Source organism: Lissotriton helveticus, chromosome 12 (assembly GCF_964261635.1).
Source record: "Lissotriton helveticus chromosome 12, aLisHel1.1, whole genome shotgun sequence".
Classification (NCBI taxonomy): Eukaryota; Metazoa; Chordata; class Amphibia; order Caudata; family Salamandridae; genus Lissotriton; species Lissotriton helveticus.
The window spans coordinates 870,201,040-870,227,299 of NC_136073.1; the positions used below are offsets into that span (position 1 = coordinate 870,201,040).

The 26,260-nt window shown below is 43.6% G+C and overlaps 1 protein-coding gene across 1 annotated transcript in view; it reads right to left on the bottom strand.

The window, feature by feature from the left end:
* The window catches only part of INSR (insulin receptor), a 305,153-nt gene extending 280,822 nt beyond the window's left edge, over positions 1-24,331 (bottom strand). The window contains exon 1 of the mRNA XM_078670766.1: positions 23,022-24,331. Coding sequence (XP_078526892.1) covers positions 23,022-23,094 — 73 coding nt within the window. The 5' untranslated portion in view covers positions 23,095-24,331. The remainder of the gene's footprint in view (positions 1-23,021) is intronic.
* Positions 24,332-26,260: the final 1,929 nt, after the last annotated feature.

Consider the following 26,260-nt stretch of genomic DNA (forward strand, 5'->3'; position numbering starts at 1 on the left):
TGCGGTCGCACAATTGCATAATTCCGGTGGCCCTGTCTTTACCCAATATGTAGTTTTAGGTTTCTTGATGAGATTGTGCTTTATTCTCAATCTCAAAAATAAAAAAAATAATGCACTCAATAATTATAACTATTGCTTACCATGAACTAAAAGCCTCTAAGCATGTATTTATATAACACGGCAACTAATTCATATAATATGAACCACTGCTATGTATGGGGATGATCAGAAGTTAAAAATAAGTATAGAGACAAAAAAAGAAAGTACAAAAATAAAAAAAAGACTCCCATGCCAGGGCTCCCACAAGGCATAATAGTTCCATCAGTTCCAAGAATCCACCAGAGGGGCAATTGGTTACGTGCCATGGGGTGGGACGTCAAAGCAACATTATTGAAACATGTAGTTGTACTTCGGTGCTGGTGGTTCCAATTACAGTAACTGGATTAGTTGAGATTTTCACTCAAAAAGTCTAAAGAGCAGTGTGCTGCAGTCCTTGAAACAGTGAGCATAGAATACTGCTACGATTTTTTACTCCGGGGCAGAATGTTATGCCCACTCGTAAATAGAGTCAAGCGTTGGAACCTAATCCCTCTGACGGGAGCTCAACACACGCGACATTACTCGGTCTATGTGTACTTTGAAAGATCATTCCATTCAGGAAGATAAAAATACTCTTCGGCCAAATTAATAATATTCGACAAATTAAATTCAGTTTGATTTTTTATGGAAACACCGATTCCAATCTAAGGGCTACAATGGTGAGTGCACAAATATTACATAAATGAACATGAGTTTTAATCGTAACCCTTAATTTATTTTAAAATTTATTTATTGAGAATTTGTGAAGAGCCGAGTGTCCCTCCTTAGTTACTTTAGAATATTTTTGTTAGCTCATATATTGTCTTTATTGCAGATTTCCCAGCTTTTGTACTTCTTACTGCTGAATTTTGAACTGCAAAACTACAGGGAAATGTTTTAGGTCAAGCAATAAATATCCATTTAAAATAAGACAACAGAATGAACAATTGAGCTAGAACATTTTATGATCTATTGTGAAACACCATCTAAAATACAATGTCTTGTATGAAAGCAAAAATACTTCAACTTCACGAGTTTTAAATTAAATTCTTCCCAGGGATTTTCCCTGATCTTTAAATGGCGGCTGTTTCTCAACATCCTTTCAAGTTTACACCCAAACTGACATGGACCCCAAAATGAAATATTTCCCTGCATTTTTTTAAAGAAGCCCATCAAAAATTTTCAATGTGCTGTGATTTAGGAAAATGATCAGGATACAGAAAAATTACATTTTAAAAATAGGCTGAGGAGCTGAGCTTTGTATACACCAAACCAGTAGTAAAATCATGTTTGGGGAGGTTGAACAGAGGACTGTCAGAAAAGAGTCACCAAAGGGCATCAGAAATTCTGCCTCGCCACATGAGTCAATCAATCAAACGGCCTGCCTGGCTTGTTTACTGTAAGCCTGGGAGAAGTGCCAGCCGGTCACCCTGGCAGGCGGTGTTTTGAAAACTTAAGGCTTGTGACAAGGTTCACTTTTAACTTCCCTGTACCTTCAGGGTATTGTTGGCACAACTTGTGCCGTTGAACCGCACTGGATTGTTGCTCATCAAACTTTATCGACCAGCCCCTGAACGCCGCATTAAAAGCCTAATCAAGACCTCTATAAACAAAAAAAGATAAAAAATGTAAGAAGCGCACTCTATCCGGTTTAATTTAGTGAGTAGTAGTCACAAATTGTACAACCCCCTAGCTGGTCAATGCCTGGGCATATGACCTAGCGGAGGGCCGGTTCACACTCCGATTAATTCGATATCGCGAGATGGAGGCAATATAAAAACTACTTTTGTAACCAACTGGAACAACGAGAACTGAGATCTATTCAGCATTACAGAGGATAGCAATATTCTAGCTGCCCGAGGAGTGGGGCAACTAGGCTCTCCTGCCAATCCCTTTTTTCTCCGTTGAAAAACTACATATACCATCTTTCTTAATAGAATATACATTTAATTCACAAGCTAACTTATATGAGCAAGACAGTAACTTTAAATGTAGTAGACATCAATATTGCAGGACAAAAGGTGATAAATAATGTGAAATGAAAAAAAATTGATATATATCTCAGAGAAAGAGAAATACAGATTTCAACGCGAGTGTAATGAGCCATGTTGGGAAACTATGGTAGCATTTTATTAATATTTTTGTGAGTTTTTTCTGTTTGCGTTCTGGACAACTGCCCTGCCAGCCCCTCTTTAAAGACTGTCCTGCATGGAACGCCGGGGAGGGGCGGAATTCAAACCCCTCCCCAACGTCTCATTAAGTGGGCGGAGTTTGTGAAGAAAGCATAAAAAATTCCTTCCACACTAAGTAACTACTGATTGGTTACACAAACACACACTGACAGTAAACAACACATTCCTGCTTTGCCTCCATACTAATGGTATGGTGTCAGCAGTGACTCGATAGAGGTGTTATTCGCATATTTACTTTATTGTTCTGACCTGGATTCTTCGATCGAGTCACTTTCATTGTGACTCGGCAAGACAGCTTGTAGAACAATCCTAAGTCACCATTCCAATGTTTTAAGGTCCGCCAATTTAATACGAAACTGTAAAAGACGTATGAAGCACTAAATTAAACAAACATTGCAAACACCATACAAACCAATTCATTTAAGACAGTTCCTGTTAAGAGAAGGAAAGTAGAGTTGGCCTGCAACCAAAGTCAGAGAGACAACAGTACAACCAGCGCAGTTCTCCAGAGACCTCTGTACCGCAGCCAAGCTTCAAGAACATTAGGAAGTCAAGTCAGATTTACTTGCCAGATAATTCCAAGTTTAAACAAGGAATCCAATATAACACACACAAGTCGCGTGATCCAATTCATAGATCAAGGGTTCAAGAGCTGCTAGACCCACGCTAGATTTTCAGGAAAGCCAGTGATGACAAAATCAAGTTTCATTCAACATAAATTTAACTCAAGAAGAAGAAAACCTGTTGTTGGACACCGCTGATGTACCTCCTTCAATCGTATCTCAGTGCCCTAATTGGATATTGCGGACACACATCAGAATCCTTCAAAACAACAACAAAAATGCTGGTCATTGCCTGAATGCGGACACTTTCACTGAAGGGTACACGGGTCTCCTGAAGGTGAAGTCCTTGCCTTGTCTCTTAAGGAAGCTGCCATTGACAATGTGCCAGCTGGCATCCAGCAGCTTTGGGGTTTCTACAAGCACCCCACGACCTGGACAGCTGGTGGTTACCAAAATAACTTGATAGCGTGGTTGGAGAGCAATAACCTTTTATGATCATGGCATGGCATGGTTTTGAGCAGCATCCGTTTGAGGCAAAGCTCAAGCAATATGCCTGAGGAGCATTAAATCTTTCAATCTGTGTTAATAGCTCGATAAAACGATTATAGTCGGAACACCCGCTTATCACAAAGAGATCATCCGGTAACTTCTCTTGCCTAAGGATCCTTTCTCGCTTTGCATAGAAAGCAAGTTTTCCAAATACGAGTCAAAATACGGATTATGTTATGGAAAAAAAATAGATCCGTGAAGGAAAAACTTTTGTGAACAAGAGTAGGGACCCCCTTTCCCACCGAAACGCGTCGGCCATTCCTTTATTTAGATCTAACCTCTTGGTTATATAGTAGACAACTGGTGTAAAACAACAGGGTGTTCTTTTGGTTGTAGTGGATTTATGCATGATTAGGATGTGTGAGTGAGTGGATGTGTTTTTGGTTCTCGACCTGGATTATAATAACCGTCTCGTTTTTAAAAAAAAAAATGATATGTATGTCTATCCAGATAATGGAATTATAGAATGAACTTTTGTATATGTATTTAAAGAAAATTATATGAAATACAGTGAATAAATTACCTGTTCCAAAAAAAAGTAGAAAAAATGATTCAAAGAATGATAAAAAAAAGATTCTAAAAATAAAAATGAATAAATAGACCACATATTCATCTTTTATTTGGTTATGTATGCCCTTGCCATTAGAGGTTGCTCCCAATAGCAAAGTGGTTATAGGTCAAGAGAGAGTTTCCCCTTCTGCTTCTGTTTAAAACTTGTGTGAACAACCAAACCCAATAGTGAAGAACGCCTCTCAGAAGGACACGCCTTTAGCATTAATTCCTCTGAAGTGAAATTTTAAAAATAAATTGTTTCTTGCTGGCGGATTGAACTGCTAGGCAACCTTAAATATCCTTTTCAGTTCCAAATTCCAGGAAAGGTCTTTCATGATGCAGCTTCAAGCACAGCGAGACTCAAGTCATTTCACCACTTCAAGCCAGAATTCTTCCACAGACACAAGCTGAACCAGATCCAAAGTGGGACAGATTGGCCTTCCGCTGCGCGAATTCCAAGCAACTTACCACAGCTCTACCCCGATCAGAAATTAGCAACGTCACCTACCAGGCTCGGACGGAAAGAGTGAACAAGGATTCTGGTCCCAAGTGGAGACCGTCAAAGTCAACCCCCTGCAAAGGTAACTATTGAGTGCCTGCCGTAGGAAAATGGAATAAGAAAATTCACTCTTGGCCAGATTCCCACCCTTACAACCTCCAAGCATCAAAAATAAATCTTCCTTCCAGTAAAAAATAGAGAAATATATTTCCCCTAAGCAGAGTTGTGTTCGCAGTTTCAAACTTCCAATCCTTATCGGAGTGCAAAGTTACATGAACTATATTCAATACTGTACGCATCCAGAATGCCCTACAAGGAAATCATTGAATTATCAAGTGAGTTACGAAACAAAGTGCAATACAACAAGCTTGTTTAACTTAGCAAAACACAAATTGGACACAGCAGTTGCATAAAAAAGCAAGTGAGACTGTTTATTTCAGTTTCTGATGCCTGCAGTTTGTGCTGTCCATGAGTAACTCTCAATGAAAGTTTATTTGTACCCAAGATCTTAGGTGCACGTGGCCCCGTAGGCATCTTGGGTCGTCTACACCCACCAATATCTGGGCAAGGCCATTCACGAGAGCATGCGGGGACCAGCAGCAGTGGCAAAACGATGGGGGCCCCGGGCATCAGTTGCAGAGGGGCCCCTACGTCTCCCAGATCTTGATTGGGCCTTGGGCTGATTTGGGCCCTACTTTGCCACAGGGGCTGCAAGGGCTTGCGGTACACCCCTGACCTGCAGACGGACAGACGGTCTGTCCAGACTCTAGGACCTTCGTGATGTCAAAACCTGATTGATCATGGGAACCAGAAAAGAAGGCAGTCACAAGGAAGGACACGCACAAATTACACTAAGAAATCAAATTGCACAGTTATGATAAAAAGCAGATATCACAGAACATGAAGGAGAAAACATATGGAAACTAGAAAAAGATGAACACTGCAGAGTCCTTCACCAGAATACAAAGACCATCAAAGCAAGTTTTACATGAACCACAAAATCTAATAGACCAGAAAAACAAATTGTAAAAGCAACCGAAAAAAGTAAATCTTGCAGAGATCAGAAAAAGCAAAGATAACAGGGATGAGAAAAGTAAACCATATGAGGGCCAGAAAAAAAATAAGCTACAGTCACAGAAACAGGCTATCTTTCAGAGACTTCAAAAACTGAATCTAACAGAAACCAGAAAAGGTATATCCAGCTGGAAACAAAAAGAAACATCTTAGGCAGCCTGAAAAAACATTATGGAAGATATGAGAAAAATATAGAGACTATTAAATCAAACACTATGATCTCAATCTACAGCAAAAATAACATTGCAGGACAACCGGAAATAAGCATCAAGAGGCCCTGCAAAAGCTCTTCACAGAATCTTTAAAACCCTGCTCCCTTGGTGGAACCAGATCACAATCCTCACAGCATTGCATGCTTGGCCAGTGGGATAATAAGTTCCGCAATCAAATGCATTCATCCATACCAGACAACAATACAACCACGCACCAGACCACGACACCCAATTCACCATTCACTCTTGACTGGACTACAAAGTCTGTGACATACGTCCACCATTTACCACCCCAAACTGTTCATAATACACACACACACACACACACACAAAGCATAGCTTCGCTGGCTATGTGTGTTCAATATTTTTTTGTCCCCAAAAAACCTACAGGCCGTCCCGCCCTCCACCGGATCAGTTTGATTTGCATTGATTTTGGATTAGACACTTCTGCAATAAATCAGTTTTTTGGGGGATCTTGCTGTACTATATACCCGGATATCTCTGGAGCAAAGACGTTGGGTTCCTCCACAATCAAGGGCAACTACTTACATTTTTAGGAAACACATTCTAACATCACATTGTCTTTACCAATTTACTCTGATGTCTATCTATAGTTTGAACATGTAATTAAGGACTCTCTAATTATTAGAGACCTTAAATTACATGTTGACAGATAGGACTACAACACCTAAAAATTACATAAGTCGCCACAACTTATGCAACATGTCTTGTTCAGTGTACAGCGCAGTGGAAAACAGGACGAGTGCAAAGATCAAGGCGAAAGCTACAAGTTTCAATCCAGTGTGTACCCTTTTTTTGTTTTTAAGTTGTGTGCCATTAGGTTTAAGGATCTTTGATGGGCAAGGTTGGAACCCATCAATGCATTGCGTAGTAACAGGTTTGAAGGTGGAGGTGCCAGCTACGTCCCCTTATGGAACTGCGTGGACGCATGTGCCGCAGAGCTTTGGCATTCGTTCTGCTCCGTTGGGGGAGCAGTTATGCATCGCTGTGCTTGGGCTGTCTGTTGACTTTGGGGATATCTTTACCCATTAGCAGGCTTCAGTGTAATCTTATGCTGGTGTAGTATATTAAAATTAACATCTTACACACGCTTTACGAATGGGCATTAGTAATAGGATCACTCATATTAATATCGTCCCAGTGCATTCTGAAAAACTTGGCTCTCCCAGAATCCTTCACCATGGCGCACGGCTCTGTTGCAGTCGCTTGGCACCCACTTTTAAATAAATATACAGATGTTTTTATAGCCAGAGACCTCAGTAACTCCCAAATGCAATCCGGTGGCCCATATTTTGCAAAATACAGCTGTTTATTCACAAGTTGTGAGGAAGAGAAAGATGCTCTGCAAGCTGCAGATTCCAGGGCCCACGGTCGCATAGTTTGTGGTTAACGCGGAGCTCTGACTGCAACTGGGTGTCTGCTAAAAAGAAGCTCTTCTCTAACAGCTGCTTTTGAAACTAACTTTGGCACTGTGTGTTTCACTGACAAAACAGAAAAAGAAAAATGTACAACAAGATTATACTAAGGGGCTGTCTCAAAGGGTGCATTCTTTGTTCTAGTCTTCTTGATTCTGATTAGGAGGTTGGGCTTGTTTTTTTTTCTAACCATGAGGTTCTTAACACTCACCTTTCGCAAAGATTGCAGCTTTACCACTCCGATTATGCCAACTTGTCCTATGCATTTTTAGATGATTTTGCTTGGTTAATCGCACATTTGATCGAATGGCACTTTATGGATACAGAATCTAAAATCTTTAACTCCACAATCTCGAAAGGCCACTCCATCTGTTAAATACCAACTTTGGAATATTAAAGGAATGCTTCAGCATCATTTTCATTGGATGGTCACAACACTGGAGTTTTTAAAAGCCTGTTTAAAAAAAGTGGAAAATGAAAAGGCAAAAAAAAACACACGTATATCGAAAATAATTATTGGGTAGCATTCAAGAAAGTCCAATCTAATTTGGAAATAATCATGTAGTGCTGGGCTCAACTAAGGGCTCAACAAAGCTGAACCTTTTTGCGTGCAGCCTCCTTTACTTAACCTAGACATGCCGTTACCATGAGGTAATTGGCTGCCGACCACCTTATTCGCTCAGAGGCAGGGGCTCACTGCAAGGGTGAAGGGCAATTATCTCAAGATAATGCTCTTCGAACGATCATTGCCATTAGACCATATTAAAAACAAATTAAAAACCCTTTACAATTTTGATTTTTTTATATGCAGAAAAAAAAGATTTCTTAACGCACGCATCCGGGAAAAGTGGGGTTTCTGGATTAGAAAAGGCATCATTTTGAATTCCTCGATGTTCAGCAATGTAAGAATTCACCCCAGTTTAACAAGTAATTAACTAAAAAAAATAGAAACGTTATCACCTTTCCAAAGTCAAAGAATCTCCCTTGAAAAGAAGCATTTGTGGTAACCCAGCCCCCTTTTTATGTCAATGCAAAAATACAAAGATGTTTCCTTTGAATCCTAAAAGCTGCTTGGATTTCCTTTCATTAAAAGGGAAATTACTCTCAGATCATGACAACTGTTCGGTGGTCGTGGTAGGGATTCTATTTGAGGTACACTCTTGGGCTATGTTTCTCCCTCAGACTTTGATAGTTTGGAAATATGTAAGAGGAGTGAAATAATAGCACACTTTTTTGCAAGGGGATAAGAGAACTAGTTTATTAAGTAAGTTTACTTTATAGAAAACGTTGTTGACAAACGCGCAAATTCCATCCGAGTATTTCTGGAGGGAATGGCGTTAGCAAACGACTGCATATTATTGGACGATGGATCTATGGATGAGTAAGGACGTATGCTATCTTACCAGGTTAGTTTAGAGAATGGGGTCTCTTTACATTCATGCAATGATCATTTCTTTTCACCGACCTGGCTCCAAGTTCCGTCAATAAAAAGTTCATAAACGCGGTCATATTGATGGACTGTTTAACACTAGTGAGGTGTCTATAGTTAGCAGTTCAGACACATTCAAGATAACCATCAAACCCTTCCCAATCGATTAGTCCCAAATGTTAGACAATCGGGTTTACCTTGAATATTGAAAGATCTCCCAGGTAAGAAAAGAACACTGGGAAGAAATTCTGTACCTTAGTAAATTACAGAAAACAGCAAACACCAACAAAGTACTCAAAATTGAACAAGACCTCCCATCTGAAACCAAAAATATAAAATCAAGATCTCATTACATGGTCTTAATTTAACAGATTTTGAGTTCAACGGATGCAAGATCACTTACTGTAAACTATCAAATTACCACAGAATCAATTCTTCGCAAAAGACCACAGACATCTATAATTCCAAGTCTTTAATTAATGCTTTTACCTAACCGGATAATGCAGAGGGCTTAAAAACGACCAATCAGCATCTTCAAATTCAAGTCAGTGTTATTCATCAAGAGAAAAATAAAATGTGTTGGACAAATCCGATGTGGATAATTACACGATATTCCAGGAATTTCTTGAAATAGACTACATTGAAATGATGATGGGAAGTAGTGTAGCTCAGCATGTTAAAATGTGTGTTTTGTCTCATAGTTTCAACTTTCGAAGTCATCACCAATCATACTATATTATTCTGCTGTGCAATACTGAAAAGGGGACTTCTTCGAGTGCTATCATTTGCCAGATGTCGGTAAACCATACAACAAACTTCTGAATTTAGCACAACACACCGTGCCTCCACCGAGTTATTTCTGTTCCTCTACCACATCAAAGACTGTGCTGGCGCAGGTGTGCAAACCAGCAGGAGATGTCAAAGTTATCTTAACAAATGACTTCCTTTTATCATTTTCTATTTCAGAAGATTGTGTTATTTTTCAGGGGGAGTGAACTCTGTCAGCGCGAGGAAGCCAACACCATCGTTGTCATAGTTTTAAACCAAATGCCCTCATGGACATGGAGTAACGTATCGCGGCCACACGTCAGAGTCACATACTCCGGAGATAACCCGATACCAACAAGCAAAGACGGAATGTTTCATGCCCCTATAGAGTCTACCAAGCAAAACAAAACAGGATACACATTCGACGGCAAACTGAAACGTGTATACAATTCGTAGTTTCCCCATAGAGAAACACAACAGAACAAAACGCATCTGATTGAAGACCCATTTAGTCGATCACGTATTGGAAGATCTGGAAGATATTCTCATATGAGGAAACATTGGGATAATTCTGATTGTTCCTCTATATCCATCTTACCACAGTTTGCTAGCTTGTTAACGGAAAACATATATTCATAAGCTTATCCTAACTGTCCATCCACCACCATCTGCATGAACCTTCTCTTTAGACATAGTGCACGGTCCATCGTCCTCCAAACGGCTTGGAGATCTTAAACGCTGGCTGAAGGGGCTTTAACTATATTGATTATTTTGTAAGTTTTGATGTACCTTTCCAAACGCCATTTCAAGAATGGAACCTCCAATTTTACAACAACCACCTGAATTTCCCCTGAAGTTGAAAAGACGATGGTAAACTTACTACTACATGCTTTGTTCGAAATCATATATAGACCATGGTTGTTTTTTTTTGCTGTTGTAAACCATGCAATAAGTTTTAACCCCTTCGGTGCTCATGACGGAGCGGTTCCGTCATGAGCGCCGGTTGGGCTGTGCTCATGACGGAACCGTTCCGTCATGACCACACCGTTTTTAAGAACGTTCAGCACAGCGTGAAAATTCGCGCCGCCCTGAACGGGTTAAAAAGTTAAAATATGAGCATATAGAATATCAATATTGGTGTGTACGACAATTTTTGACTCCTTGTGCTCTATCTCCAAATTGAAGACAAATGAGAAAGAACTTCTACACCCATCGTATCTCTCCTGTTAGGAGTCTTGTGAAACAGCTCAGACCAGGTTTCCAGCTTTCACACTATTCCCTTGTCCTATGCATTCTTTAACTTTACATACTGTTTTCACTCACCTTCGATGTAGCTTAAGTTATATATCCTGGCCATGTACAAAGTAGCAAAGCTCGCGCTGACTTGAAACTTTAAACCCTCCACATGAACAAATGTGTGTGGTGCCAGTGACCAATAAATTCTGCTTCTACCGCTATAGTTTTTATGCCTTGGATTTAAAAACCTACCCATGTTTAAAGCCAAAAACACAAAAGAAACCATAGGCCTCCGCCTAACCAACAGTGAATCCCACTTTTCACAGACTAAAAAATAATTGTGATGGTACCTTCTTAACAAGCCAGAGAGATTGGTGGTTCTGCAACTAGTAACTCTGGCTGTCCGAGATGCCTCCACAGTCCGTCCATCATCTTGTGTGTTTTGCTCTTCACCCTATATGGGAAGGGTATGCACAGACGTGGGTCCCGTTCTCACTACGCCACTGGAGTCAAGCTATCCTGGCTGATGACGGCTGAAAGCCAGAAACCGGTCCTAGGATGCTTGATTCCAGTCCAGGGAAGACATGGCTTGGCAGTTCGGGCTGGACTGTTCCCATGAGGCACAGGGTCAAGACTGATTTGCATATGGCCATGTCTGAACTGGGGTGGCTTGGTGAGCAAAATAATGATGGATTAAACCCAGATCTGCGACTGGGTGAATGTTTTGCCATTGTGCAACATTCCGTCCATCATCTTGTGTGTTTTGCTTTCCACAGTCGTGGTGGCAGCCAGGGGTGCCACCACAGTCCACCGAGGCAGCCAAAGGTGCCCCCACAGTCCACCGAGGCAGCCAGAGGTGCCCCCATAGTCCACCGAGGCAGCCAGGGGTGCCCCCACAGTCCACCGAGGCAGCCAGGGGTGCCCCCACAGTCCACCGAGGCAGCCAGGGGTGCCCCCACAGTCCACCGAGGCAGCCAGGGGTGCCCCCACAGTCCACCGAGGCAGCCAGGGGTGCCCCCACAGTCCACCGAGGCAGCCAGGGGTGCCCCACAGTCCACCGAGGCAGCCAGGGGTGCCCCCACAGTCCACCGAGGCAGCCAGGGGTGCCTCCACAGTCCACCGAGGCAGCCAGGGGTGCCTCAACAGTCCACCGAGGCAGACAGAGGTGCCTCCACAGTCCACCGAGGCAGCCAGAGCTACCCCCACAGTCCACCGAGGCAGCCAGAGGTGCAACCACAGTCCACCGAGGCAGCCAGAGCTACCCCCACAGTCCACCGAGGCAGCCAAAGCTACCCCCACAGTCCACCGAGGCAGCCAGAGATGCCACCACAGTCCACCGAGGCAGCCTGAGATGTCACCACAGTCCACCGAGGCAGCCAGAGATGCCTCCACAGTCCACCGAAGAAGCCAGGGGTGCCTCCACAGTCCACCATAAATATTCATGGTTTCTCCCTCACCAACCATGACAATGCATTGGAGTAAGAAAACTGAACTCTTTGGTAGCCTGTCATAATTTCAACATACGGAAGTCCTGGATCGTGGTAGTAACCGGCAGCCAGGCCTAATTTCACATCATAGTACTGAGTTTCTAAGGCAGAGTGCTTGTCCACATGGCCACCACTCACAGGAACACAGGGAGTGCACCAAAGAAGACAAGTCTTTTATTGGAAGCTAGGTAGCCAGCACTGTGCGGCAGACTGTCATGTTTTCTAACACCGCTAAGACATCCTTGGAAAAGACTCCCAACAGTGGGCCAGTTGGCTGAAATTTCCTGGTCTGGCCAAGCTGTTCCTGCTAATTACTCAACCAATCAAAGAAGCCTGGGTCAGGCAAGAACGGGGAACAGATGTGTGACCAAAAATGAAAGTCAAAAGGTTTCCTTCTTCCCAGGGGTAGCAAATCTTCAGACATACTTCTTAAGTGGATAAACTGAGTGAAACTTGGCAGCTGGTGGTGTCACAAGTAGAACAGGAGGAACCTTTCCACCTTTCCCTTCTGTACCCAAACACACATGCTCATTAACTCATCTACAAGAAACCGGTCTCTCCCAAACGAGGAGCATCTACCATCGGTCAAGACGGGCCAGATCCATGCCAAGATTTCAGGATTATCACAAAAACACAGAAAAGCACCAAGGTTGACCTCAATTTATAGAATGGAGTCTGCTTTCTAGCTCTAAGCACACAGCATCATCATCTGCCCACATTCGGATTCAGACTTTTTCGATGCAACACCGACTACTACTATTTAACGTAGTTGTCGGCCACCATGCTAATTAGTAATGGCTGTTGCGGCGAGGGTAGAACTGGTAACGAAAAGAGACTCTGCAGTACCATGCTTACACATTTCAAGAGCCTCACATACAGGTTTTAGACTACATCCATCCTCTTAACCTTCACAAACAATTCCAAAATGTTTACAAAAACAACATGGCCTTCTGCTAAAAAAAATTTTGATCACGCATGTCCCATCAAAGTACAAACCTAGGACTCTTGCCTGGAGAAACACAAACTACTAAAGCTCATCTGTGTAGGCAGGGAGTCGCAAGAGGTTGGTCGCACAACCAATTCAACGATTAAATGCGACAGAACCATGACAAGAAAAGGCCAGGTGCCCACCACTCACCTGAATCCAGTCTCACCTCCATCCCAAGCAAATTCCAGGTTCATACAACACGCATTACATAAACCGAAGTATCGTTCTCACAATCTTGTAAATTATCACTTCCAACTAAAGACTGGCCAGCAACAAAGGCTGGGTACATGACGTAACCTGGCTCCAATAGACAAAACAATTTACTCTAGGGCGTCGCACCACTACAAACCGTACTAGAACCAAAACATCAGATTTGCAACGAGGACATGCTACCACGGTGACCTGCCAGCGGCGACAGCACCCATTCCAATCTAAACATTAGCACCATGATGGCCAATGACAACAACAACAAAAATCTTGGGAGCCTCGTCGCCAGGTAAGACCACCCAACACACGCCAATACCCTGGGGCCCAGGAGAATCACAGTTCTAGTAATACACACCATTGAGTAAATTGGAACGAAAAGCAGAACCCCTTGAAGTTCCAAGGCCAATAGAGTAACCAATAGTATGGAAGCAAAAGCAGTACGTACCAATCCAGCCAGAGCTACCTGTACCATACGGTGCCCGGCTGCGGTGATCAGGTGGGACTGATTGGCGGGTGAGGAGCAGGCGGGAGGCCCTGATGGGATGCCGCAGATAGGACACACTTCACTCATCAAGATACTTAAAAGGCCAGCATGGAGAAGCGCTCTACGATAAGTACCCTGCCTACCTGCAAAGGACCCTCCTGCTTCAAGCCACAGCCTGGGAGAGATTTGTAGGGAGTGATGGAAGGGAACGAGACCGCTGCCACGTTTCAAACGTCACTTTGAGAGATCTCGCGTAACAAAGACACATTTTGAGTGACCGGTGCAAAAACCATGCTGAAAGTCTTTTGAAAAGATTTTTTTACGCCCATTCATAAAGGCCCACAGAAAACGTACACGTACCCAGATTCCTACTTTTTTTAAACGTGGCACGCAACTCTCGCTACGTCGTAGGACCTGAAATATCAGAGACACTGTGCTTAGTGGTTTTGAGAACTCTCCTTTAAAGGCCTAGAATTTGAGGCGTCTTAGCAACAGCATAGGTGTAGTACAGAATGAAATCAAGCACTGGCAAAGCTAATTTTTTAATGCAGATTTATATAGCACGAACTCGACCAGAAGGTATTAGAGAGCTTTACATGAGCACCGGTTACGTTACACAAGGACACATTCAGGCACAAGGAAATTAAGCGATGTGCTCAGAATCACAGGATGTGGACGTGACCCTGAGGCTCGAACCTTGATTTCCAGCACCAAAGTCGGCAATCTAGCCACCAGACCACATCCTCTCCCCTTATAAATCTTGCCTTGTAATGCCTGGGATTTATATATATTTTTCAAGCATCTGGAATAGGCATTAAAAGTAATAAAAAGTAAAAACACCACCATCTTAAAGAGGCATATATATTTGCAAACAAAAATGTAAGTAAAAAATTAACCAGTGCAAAAATAAAAGTTAAAAAACAAAAAAATAAAAATTGGCCTAACTGCACTGGCGCGGAGGTAGACTACAATTTTTAGGCAGATATGTGCATGCAAGAGCAATGTGCGGTTCCTCACAGTGAAGAGAGTCAGTGACTTATGTGGGCTGCCCCCCTGCTGTGGTATATGTAATCAAAACTTGAATGCCACATAAATATTAATATTATATATATGTATACACACACACAAATATGGTATGCAGCATTTAGAACGCAAGCATTACCACGGAATACCTTTACAACGCGGGCGTAACAACGAATGTTGTTACCACGCATTGCACTGGGGGGCGCTCAAGGATAGTAAATGATTTAATTTACTATCCCAACACCTTCCCTACTATCCACGGGGACTGGTGTTGGAATAGTAAATTAAATTAATCAATTTTGCGCCCCCCAGCGCAATGCGTGGTAACAACTTTCGTTGTTACGAACGCGTTGTAAAGGTACGCGTTGTCAATGTATGCGTTCTAACGTCATGCATCCACAAATATATATGTATTGGGATTTTTTGGACAAGAGAGGAGTGACACAACTAAAGCCGTCTCTAGGGTACACCTAAAAGGAAAGGTGTAGTATCCTGCATTTGTTTATGTTATGTATTTTACCACTCCTGCTCAGCCAGTGCCTGTGCTCTGACTCAATAGAATGTTGGAGTCTTGTTGAGCCTCGTATTGTTGAGACACAGAGAGGTGAAGTGACAGTGGAGCATGGGCTGAGCAGCAGACAGCCTGCTCCTGGTGGGGCTCTCCTTCACAACTTAACTACTTGTAACCTGCTTGAATAAATCGTCTTTAATTACAACCTACCTGCGTGGACCTCCTCACTACAGAGTCATATGTCAAAGAGTAGTTTAAGTACAAAAATTCAACACCCTGTGTCTCAGTCACAAAAGTCTGGGTTAAAAAGTCACAACTTTTCACCCAAAAGACTAAGATCTATAATTGGAGTGCTTTTTCAAACTACTCAAATTCACACACAAAATCACAGATAGCTCCTGTGAAATGGCTGAAGCAGTGACCTTCCTGGAGTACTCTTAAGTGTACTTACTTCTGACACACACAAACTTATAAATCCATTTCTGTGCGCAGAAATGTAAAACATAAGCCCATTTTCATTGTAATACTTATTTGTTTCTCGAGCAGAAATAAATCCCCTTGTAGAAACCCGGACCGGGTTGGTGTTAACCTAAACGCCTTCGCCTTTTCTGCCACCTTTTTTGGAATCATCCCAAGCTACTATTATTACTGAGGTAATGGTGACTATTCCGGCCATAGAGACCCCTCCATGCAAGATTCCCCCTGCCCCCTCCACCTCAGTAAAAAGCCTAGGGGTCACCATAGGTAACGAAGTTTCCCTAAAAACACACGTGGGCTCGGTGGCCTCCGCTTGCTTTTTCCAGTTACGCAAAATCAGCAAAATAAGCAGGCTACTGTTCCACGCTGCACTGGTCCAGGTGGTGATAGCCTTGGTCCTGTCCTGCCTAAACTACGCAAATGCCACCTACCTGGGACTTTCACTCGGCCTGACCAAGCGACTTCAGCTGGTACAGAACCAAGCGGCCCGACTAATACACAAGCAGCCTAGATTGCAACACGCTTTCCCCCTCCTCAGGAAGCTGCACTGGCTCCATGTCCCCAAGCGTTGCCTTCAAAGTCGGCTGCCTGGTGTTTAAATCCCTAAATGGCCGCAGCCCGGAATTCATCGACAATCTCGTCTCTCGCTATACCCCCACTTGGAACCTCTGTTCAGCCCAACTCCACCTTCTGGCGGTACCCACCTTCAAACTGAAACGCCAAGGGGCTGCAGGCTCGCGACTCTAGCCCCACGTTTGTGGAACTCCAATCCCCTGGAAATCAGACTCAGCACCAACCTGCTCAACTTCAGAAAATCTCTCAAAACCTGGTTATTCACATAGGCTTATGAATAATCTGTTCCGGACTGGAATCCCCCTAGTTTCTAAGCGCCATGAAACCAACCGGTGTATGAGTGCTCTACAAGTCACTATTAGGATAAGATTAAGATTCTTAACAGAAATGGTCTCAGTGCATCAAGCAGGATTGCCAGCGGGATGTAAAAAGTTTTAATCAATTTGGAATGCCTCTACATGGGTAATACATAACAGTCATAAATGCAATGCCCCTGGCGCCAATAGGAGTAACAAATCTCCCCTCACGCCGCAAGATTGATCACTCCTATATCAGCTTTAAATATATTTTGTAAATTGAAACATTTTTCTCCTAACATCTTCTGAAAAAATTCTAAAATGACTCACATTTTCATCTTGAGGGAAGCTTTTCAATTTTGATCTCCCTCATCCATCCACCCATTAACTCACCCATCATCCATCCGTTCACTCATCCATCCATCCGTTCACTCATCCATCCATCCGTTCACTCATCCATCCATCCGTTCACTCATCCATCCATCCGTTCACTCATCCATCCTTTCACTCATCCATCCATCCATCCTTTCACTCATCCAGCCAGCCGTTTCTCCATAGATCTACCCTTCTACCCATACATACATTCTTTTAGTTTCTCTAATCCATCCTTACACTCACTCATCCTTCCATCCTATCTCTCATTATCCATCCATTCACCCTTTCATTCATCCATTCGTCCTTTCACTAATCTATCCAGCCATCCATCCACCCATCCCTTCACTTACTCACTCACCCACCTTTTCATATTAATTATGAGCTGAGCCTTTGTCTGCAGAGTTGCAGACAGAAGAGGCCTATCAAGAATGTTACCCTTTCTGTAGTTCCTAAAGCAATAGGTGGGGCGGGGGAAGGCTCACTATTCCCCTGTACATAGGCAATCAGAGTCAGGAGTCATGCATGATGCACAGTGCCAGGCCATGAGGTGACTGTGACATGGTGTTGTTTCCAGGGCTTAAAGTGGGATGAAAAAACTGGGGATTCTCTCCAAAGGGGTTGTTCGATGCAATTAAAAGCGTGGCTTAAAACATGTAAGCTAAAAATCTGTGCTTAGTATAGTGTGCCGCCCAACTGGTATTTTGCCTCTTCTGTCATTGTATCCAGATATATCAAAACAAGTAACGTAACACCTGCAACAAGCCAGAATTATTGGCAGTGACAGTGGTCTTCAACCTTTTCTGTAATAAGAGCTACTTATGTTCAATAAAAATCACCCGAAGCTACTAATATTATAAGGCTCATATCATCCATCACACTCTTTAAGAAAGAAGTAAAAGCTATCCTCATGGCTAAATACACTTGTGCTATTGACGTCGGTTTTCAAAGTCGCTGCACCGATCAGTATTATCTGTTCGATCCCTTCGATTGTTTGTATTACTTGTGTTGTTGATTTACCTGGCGGTCTATGCCTTCACCTATTTGTACCACTTGCATTATTGATGTAACTGTTTTACTATGCTCCCTCCTATGCTTACCCCACCCCACTTATTACCCACAAGTACGCCATATCTAATGGCCTGTTATGTATGCTCTGTAAAGCGCTCTGATATCTGCAAAGATCTGGTTCGCGCTATATAAAACTTTCAAAATAAAATATATTGATTAAACCAAGCAAAAGCTTCTAATTTTTTGGGCTGGGCTGCACGCAGAAGATCTACTTCTGGGTAGCTCTAGAGCTACTCGCTGGAGAAGCCTGACCGATATAAGGAGGTCCCATCCGCAACATTAGACGAAGTGACAGGCCGCGCTGTAGGAAAAGTGTCAGTTTAAATGTTATGATTATTAATAAGGCCTGGTCAAGGCAATCGTACACAAGCAGAGTACATTTAAAAGTAAGCAGACTATAGTATGAAAATCCCAAATGGTCACTAATTAGGGGTGGGCGTAATTTGCGTAGTCGCACTATGCAAAGCTCTGCGAAACGGTAAGAAATCTCAGCGAGTACGCAAAAGTTCCACAAACACGCAGAATTGCTTGTTCCGTCCTTTCGCTGGGCTTTTTACCTGTTCGCGAACGCTGTTTGCATGCTCGGGAAGAAATATCTTGCGAACACGCATTTTGAAAGCGTGAATAAGCAAAAAATTCTAGGAAGCAGTGGAATTTAGGGCAATTCCGTCTTCTCCGTGGAACGCAAAGTTACCCTAATGCTGCAAATTCCGCGAGCGGAACATAATTTACCGCTCAAGCTTATCACTAATTTTTATTTTTACAGAGTTTTATATAGCGCAAACTTGACCCGAATTGGGTATCGGACTAATTCTTGACTCCGCAAATATTCCTCCTGAGATAGGCATAGAAAAGAAAAAGCAGAAATAGCACTTGCACCTAGGGGGGTTCCCATAAAACTAAAGACACTGTCACACTACAGCTGCAAAAATCAACCACTTGGACCCTAAAAATAATATCCCATTCCAAACACATGAGCATGGCTTCGAAGGACTGGACTCTCTCCCTCCTCTGCATCCACTATCACAACACCCCCAAAACGCATCCAATTCAGGACTTTAAAACTGCTTTCTCCCAAATTCTTATAATTTAAAGTTGGGAAACCAGCAGGATTGCTGTTTGCTGGTGATTTCCTCTGCTTCTCAGCCACTTCACAGCTTCTTGCGTTTTAAATCAGGGACTTTCGTGAAATCTTCATTTCCCCGTTTGAGCAGGTGGGATCAGTGGGTGACAGAGGCAGCTTGGAGGTGACGTGCTCCAGCGTTTAAAGGTCTGATGCTCACCCCCCAGAAGACACACACCTGTTGCCGTTTCTCCTTGGGACTTCTGGAAATGTGGAACGCGAAGAGAGACACGTAGCCTCGTTATGATACCGCGTGGGCATTTAACCATTCATTCAGTAGTGTGTGGGCGCATGATCTGTTTTTTCTTGCCTTTGGTAAGAAATGCGGGTTCTACAAAATGTAGGTTAAAATGCTGAAACTTTGTAATAGCTTTAAAAAAAAAAACACATTGAAGGTATTCAAGGGGAAACTCAAGGCTGGCGTGTGCCCCCTACACAGTTAAAATCTTTCTACCCACTTAGGGCGAACCAACCTCAAGAAAGGTGTCTTTGAGCCCAAAAATGTACTTCAGTGCTTCCAAGTGTCGTTTATTAAAGCCTATAACACATTCCTAGAAAACGACCCAATTCCTCTCTAAATATCACACAAAACCCCTCTTATCTAAACTGCAATGTCCTCAGCGTTGCACATAAAATGTGAATGATTTGAACCCCGACAATGGCTCTCATATCAGACCCAAACCTCCTTTTAACTAAGTCTACAAATGTCTCAGCAATTGATTCTCAAACCCCTTTAAACCAAAATGTGCCCCTTGATTGAGCCACGTCGTCCTTAATAAATAAGCAACAATTAATGTTAGGCTAATTATGTGTACACCTCCTTATGGTGCAACCCTTTAAGTACCCTGGAAAAAAAATGTATTTTCTTTGAAGTCAGTGAAAAATACAATCTGAATTTACACCACAAACGGTCCCTTGTTAGACAATTACTGATTTCAAAATAGCGGCACAACAAGCCCTGAGAGGAAAAAATCTGAGGAGGAAGAGACTCAAAATGATTAATGGGAGAAAACTTCCCCTGAATAGATGTCAAAAATGTTCCTCAAATATCTCAAAACACGACACTCAAGGCAAGAGAGAAAATGGCCCTCTACAGTCAAGAAATGTCCCTCTGATCAAAATATCTCTGGGATTAGGAATACTGTCACAACTGCTGAATACTGCCTGAACAAGCCTCAGATATGTCCATGTGTATCAACAGAGCTCTAAAATTGGTTCACCATTAAGACTTCCAAATTTCATAACTACTTACCTTCAAAACAAGCAAAATGTGCTCCTCAATGAACCCCGTCAGCAAGCCCAAAATGTCCATCAATGATGTAAAAATAAAAAATCCTACAGCGCCCCAAAAGTACACGAGCTACGCAAATGCCCCTCTGCTCAAAAATCTCAAAATGTCCCTCAACGCAGTCATAAGGTTTCCCATAAAAGGGCACAAATTATCCATTGATTGAATATATCCTTCAGGAAGGCCTCAAAATGTCTTGCAAGAGGGTCCTACAAAATTCATGTATATGGCCCTAAAATGATTCTTAATAGAGCTCCAAATTACCCTGCAACACCTTGAGGTGTCCCAAGACCTTCTCTAAAGATCCCAAAATGCCCCTCAAAAAGACCCTAAAATGGCCATGAACAGTAAGCACTGGATTGTGAGAGCCCACAAAGGCACTCAGGAGCCAAAAACATCCCTCAATATTATCCACATATTACTAGACCCCCCAAACTTATATCAGCAGAACCAAACAATGTCCCTAAACTGATACCTAAAACATCCCATCAGCACCTTCCCAAAGGACCCTCAATGGAACCTAAAATACCCAGAGCCAAGAAAACGTCACATCAGTGGGTCTTCAAAAAGGTCATCAACTGCACCCTCAAAACATCCCTCAACAGACCCAAGATGCCCTCAGAGCCTCAAAACTTCTGCAAACAGAGCCATCAAAAATGTAAGAGTGTCACAAAACTTCAACCAATAGGCATGCATCTTATAAGGTTACCACCGTTATAGAAAGCTCTAAAAAGTCCCTCACAGCCTCACTCAACAGGCCCTCAAAAATGCTTCTCACTGCAGACCACAAAAACACATACTCCCCGCTGCAGGACTCCACACTAAGAAAGAATTCGTGTATTTTAAGACAGCACCCCCACATTTGTCAGAGCGGGGTCAGGTGTCCCCGTGGTCCCAGTGAACCACACCAGAGTGGTCAGTATTCTCACAACCACACGCCCACCCCAAGGGGGGTGTTGGACTTATCTGAGAAGGAGCAGACCAGAATCAGACACCTTTAAGAGCAACACCCCCACCTCCCACCCAGGTCAGACCCCCACCTCCCACCCATCACCCAGGTCAGACTCCTCACAAGAGCAAATGACTGCCCTGCCCCCAGTGATTAGACATCTCTTGAGGGGCAAATACCAGGGGGTGGGGTGGAATCAAGCACCTCTAATATGCATGCCAATATTTACCACTGGGAGGTGGGAGATTTTGAAAGAAAAAATCTGAAGAACCTATTTTACTCAATTGAAATGTTGTAGCAGACCCAATTTTAGGCAGGAGACAAGTAAAACAAAGTCATTTTTGGCTTCAAAAATGGCGAGTCTCCCATCTAAATTAGGGTTTGTTGACACGTATGCTCCAAAGTGCCGGGTCTCCCAAGCCGCCAGCTTGTCACACTCCATATAGGGGCAAATAAGCCTCCCTTCAGAGGGATTTGACCCCTCTTAGGGGCAGGTACCGAGGTGAGGGATGTCATATTCCCTAGGAGGGCAAATGACACTCCTCCTCAAGGGAAGATGAGTATCTCTTGGGGGCACAGGTGTCCCATGGGGATAAATAGGCCCCGCTAAGAGCTATGGGGCCCCTGGGTTATCAAACTGCTAGTGGGTACCAGGGACCTGGGTCGGTAGGGTGTTGGGGGGTGTGGGGTAATGGGGCAACTCCAAGAGGCCAGGTGCCTTCCTCAACAGGTTGTCACACGCTCTATGTCAGCAAATGGCCTCCCTCAGAGAAGATTAGAAATCTCTTGGGGGCACAAATGTCCCACTGGGATAAATAGCCCCCTCAAATAGCCCCCTGGGTTGTCAGAGTCCTCATGGGGCAAGTACGTAGGGTTTAAGGGGTAGGTAATCTTATGCCCCCCTCAACTGAGTGTCACACTCCCTGTGTGGACAAAAGCCCCCTGATTATCTACCCCTTGAGGGGCCCTGCGGATAAATAGCCCCCCTCTAAGGGCTGAAATGCCCCCTGGGTTCTCAAAGTCCTCATGGGGGAGCAGTTACCTACCCAAATTCCCCTCTGGGGGGGGTCTCAGACGCCCCCTCAGAGACAAAACAGCGCCTCCCAGGCCCCTCCTTTCCCTATGTTTACAATCTGGGTCCTCCAGCGCCGCCCGCCGCCTCCATTTTAGAATCCCCGGCGCCGCCCCACCCGCGCCCGGCCTGAGCCCTCACTCGAGCCCGGGGCTCGCTAGGCCGCAGCGGGCCCGACACCACCCGGGGAGAGTGGGGACACCCAGGAGCCCGGGGATCGGCCCTGGGGCCTCTCTGGGGGCCCAGCAGAGGCCAGGCCCGGAACCAGTCACTGGAGGGGGCGGAGGAGCAGCGAGTGCATGGCGCCCGGAGGGGACCGTCACCATATAAGAGAAAGACTGCCAAACAGAGGGAAAATACACAAAATAAAATTAAAATAAAACAATACAGCGTTAGAGCAAAAATACAGACATTCAATTGCCAGGAAATAATTAGAAAAAAACGTAAACAAGTGGTAAAACAAATGTAAAAAAACGTAAACAAGTTGTAAAAAAAAAACATCTTATACTCACTTTCACCGTCACTGCTGCCGCCGAAAGCCAAAATACAGAGGGTCAAAGAGACCACGAAGATTTTCCACCCCATCCTCCTGCGACTGTGGGACCCCAAAACACTGGGGTCGGATATTGTGCCCCAAAACAGAGTCCTGGCGTGAACCGGTGCTCCAGAGAAGGCAGACCCCCCCCCTCCCCTCCTGGGGGTGTATGTCCAAAGTCCACGGGTCAAAAATCCACTGCTCGGGACAGTGGTACTCCTTTCACCTTCCTGTGCCCACCTTTTCTCCACCTGGATCTAAATGATGTGATCCTGGCTGCTAAAAAAATGACTTTTCATAGTGCCTGGAAGCCTGCTTTTGCTGCAGGTCATCAAGGAGCTTTATGCAACGACCCCTCTCCCGAAATGCCCCTCTTAAAGAACAATAAAGTTGCATTAAAAATATTGCACCCTTATCCTTTTAAGGAAGAAAAATAAATATTATTTCCCCCCCCTTGCAAATTGTTGAGCCAGTTGAGCTGCTGCAGCGCGTGCGGTCTCTTCTCCACTCCGGACCGTGCACAAGTTGTCAATTTATCCCCCACCGAAACTGACAAAAAAACATATAATCGCGTTTTGCTGTGTTGTTGTTGCTTACGTCAAGCCCCTTCCTCTTGCATTAATCACAGGAAAATGATGTGTGAACCACGTCCTTTTCAAAACAAACAATCCAGGGAAAAGCTGTTAAAAAAAAAAAGTATTTCCTTTGCAATTTTTTTTTCCTTGCCACCATAAAAAATATAATCTGCAGACAAATAAAAGATATATATAAAATAGAGACGGGGGGGCGGGGTCTTTCCTTTTGCAGTGGGAGCAGCTCTGGCTGGCACCCCCAGACCCCCGGACAATACGGCTGCCTCACCAGGCTGGGGCCCAACACAAATGTGCAAAAAAGATCCTATCCTGCTGTTGTTGTTTTCATCGCCTCCCGTGTCGTCTTCTTCTCTTTCCTCCTCCTCCTCCTCCTCGGACCACGTTCTTGTGTCCCAAGCGCCCAGCAGGCCCCTCCAGCGCCTCCTTCGACCTTCCTCTGCAAAATGGGGGCTGGCTGCTTCCGAGGTGGGGGCCTGGCCCGGATCTTTCCCCTTCTTCCCAGGAACCCACTAAAAGTGGGGTTTTCAGCACAAGCCAGAACTGAGAGCGTGAGATTTTTTTTCCCCCCCTTCCTCTTTTTTTTTTTTTTGCTGAAAGGAAAAAAAAACTTCCCCTCCTCCTTCTCTCCTCCTCTTCCTCCCCCCTTTCAGACACTCTCTGAAAGTCTCTGGCCAGTAAACAAGAGCTGCCAGTCAGCTGGGATCGGAGGCAAGGAGGGAGGAAAAGGCGGCCTGGAGTCTCTGGAAGGGATGGTGTGTGCGCATTGAGTCACTGCAAATGCCATTCATGAGCCTCTCTGGCTCACGCATTTACATAAACATCCCCCCCCCCCCCTACACACCACCCCGCGAAAAGAAGCCTGCTGCGCCCCTGTTTACATTTTCTGCATTTCAACAGCAACATTGTAACAAGAAATTAGCAATGTGATTGATAACAGGAGCCCTTTTTGAAGCAAAAAATGTATTTTTTTTAGTTTATTCTTCGTGTGCAAGCTACCGTTGCCACATTTTTATGGGAACGAGTGTTTTTTTGTACTTTGTGCATTTTTTTTTTATCTCGGTGTTTTGTATTTTTACTCCGGCAACTGGTTGCAACTGGCGTAAACACAATTTGCACACAAACGTGTGTAGTTTAAATCAGGCACCTCGGAGAAACAGCAGAAAAAGATGTTGTGTTTATGGATAAATATTGGAGAGTGCCCGTGTGACCAGCAACCGAGTAAAGTGGTAAATATATTATTTAACAGTTTGCCCTACACACAGCAGTGCTGTAAGTTGTCCACCGTGCCTCGAGACAAATAACACCGTTGTGTTGTTTACAAGACTACCGAATAAGCACGGGCCAGCCCCCTGCATTAAGCAACCTGAACATTAGTTAATAAAGTGTGTTATTTTTAATGGATGTGGGTGACTAGCAGCTAATGTCCACCGAGCCCCCCCACATTAACACAGCCCCCCAGAAAACACAAGTTTGGACGTTTTTTGTTTCTAATTTAGAGAGACCATAACTGGAATTAGTCAACTCCTAGTTAAAGTAATGTTTTCATTGAAACACATTCCTTTTATAATTTCCTTCTCTGTGTCAAGGGACATTTAAGGATGGATTGTGTCATTTTAATGGAAGCAGGGAGGGGGTGGACCACCCGAATCATTTTTAGGGAAGTTTTTGATGACATTGTGTAGGTTTCTTGGAGATTTCCTATGGCATGCATTCATATTCATGATTTTAATAGCAGAATACAGTCATGCAGATCAGAATAAAGGGTATGTTCATATACACTATTTTCAGAACGAATGTAGGTGTTCTAAAGATGTGTGTGTGGGGGGGAAGGGAGGAGGGGTGTCCACTCTTTCCCCTCCCCTCACATTTGTCCATCATCGGATGAAGGGAGATATTGAAAAGCTCTCCGGTCGCTTTACACACATTACACAAATCATAAACTGCCCCAAAATCAACAATGCTGCAGGAAATGTGGTTTCCTAAAATACAGAAAACAACCAGCTCCATCCCCCATAGAAGGAATGAGTGAAATTAAATTAAATGTGGGTAATCACAGAACGCATTAAATGTTTGTTTCCAGTTAGCAGACTTTTAAGAAAATAATCTGGGTTCACAGCTTTTCTGAATGTCAGCATATTAGGGGTTGTGTTAGCAACAGATAGGAAATGAAGGGGTGTTTTAACTTTATTCATTCAAGTTCCACAGAAGCATGACACAAAGGCAACAGTGAATGTCCCCAATTATCTGAACAATCCCTGGAGCTGCTCTTAATAGTGTTTCATGTGAAAATATAAACCCTATTCACAATACATTTCTGTAAGAGTTTATGCAACTCAGGTCTGGTTCTAAATTCTGTCTTAACTCCATGGCGTATGTTGGGACCCACTGTCATGCTTCTAGAAGCCCTATTATAACACTCTGCTAAATCATCCAGTGCCATTCAATAATAATTTAATTCCATGCCCCTATACACTCACTCAACGTCGTGCCCCCCTAAGAAAGTACCCAATGCCATACCTCTGTAAGAAAAATCCAATACAATGCCCCTAACTCAAGATCAATTTATCTCGATGCTCGTATAAACTTCAAGCCCCTGTACGCACTCACTCAACGCCATGCCCGC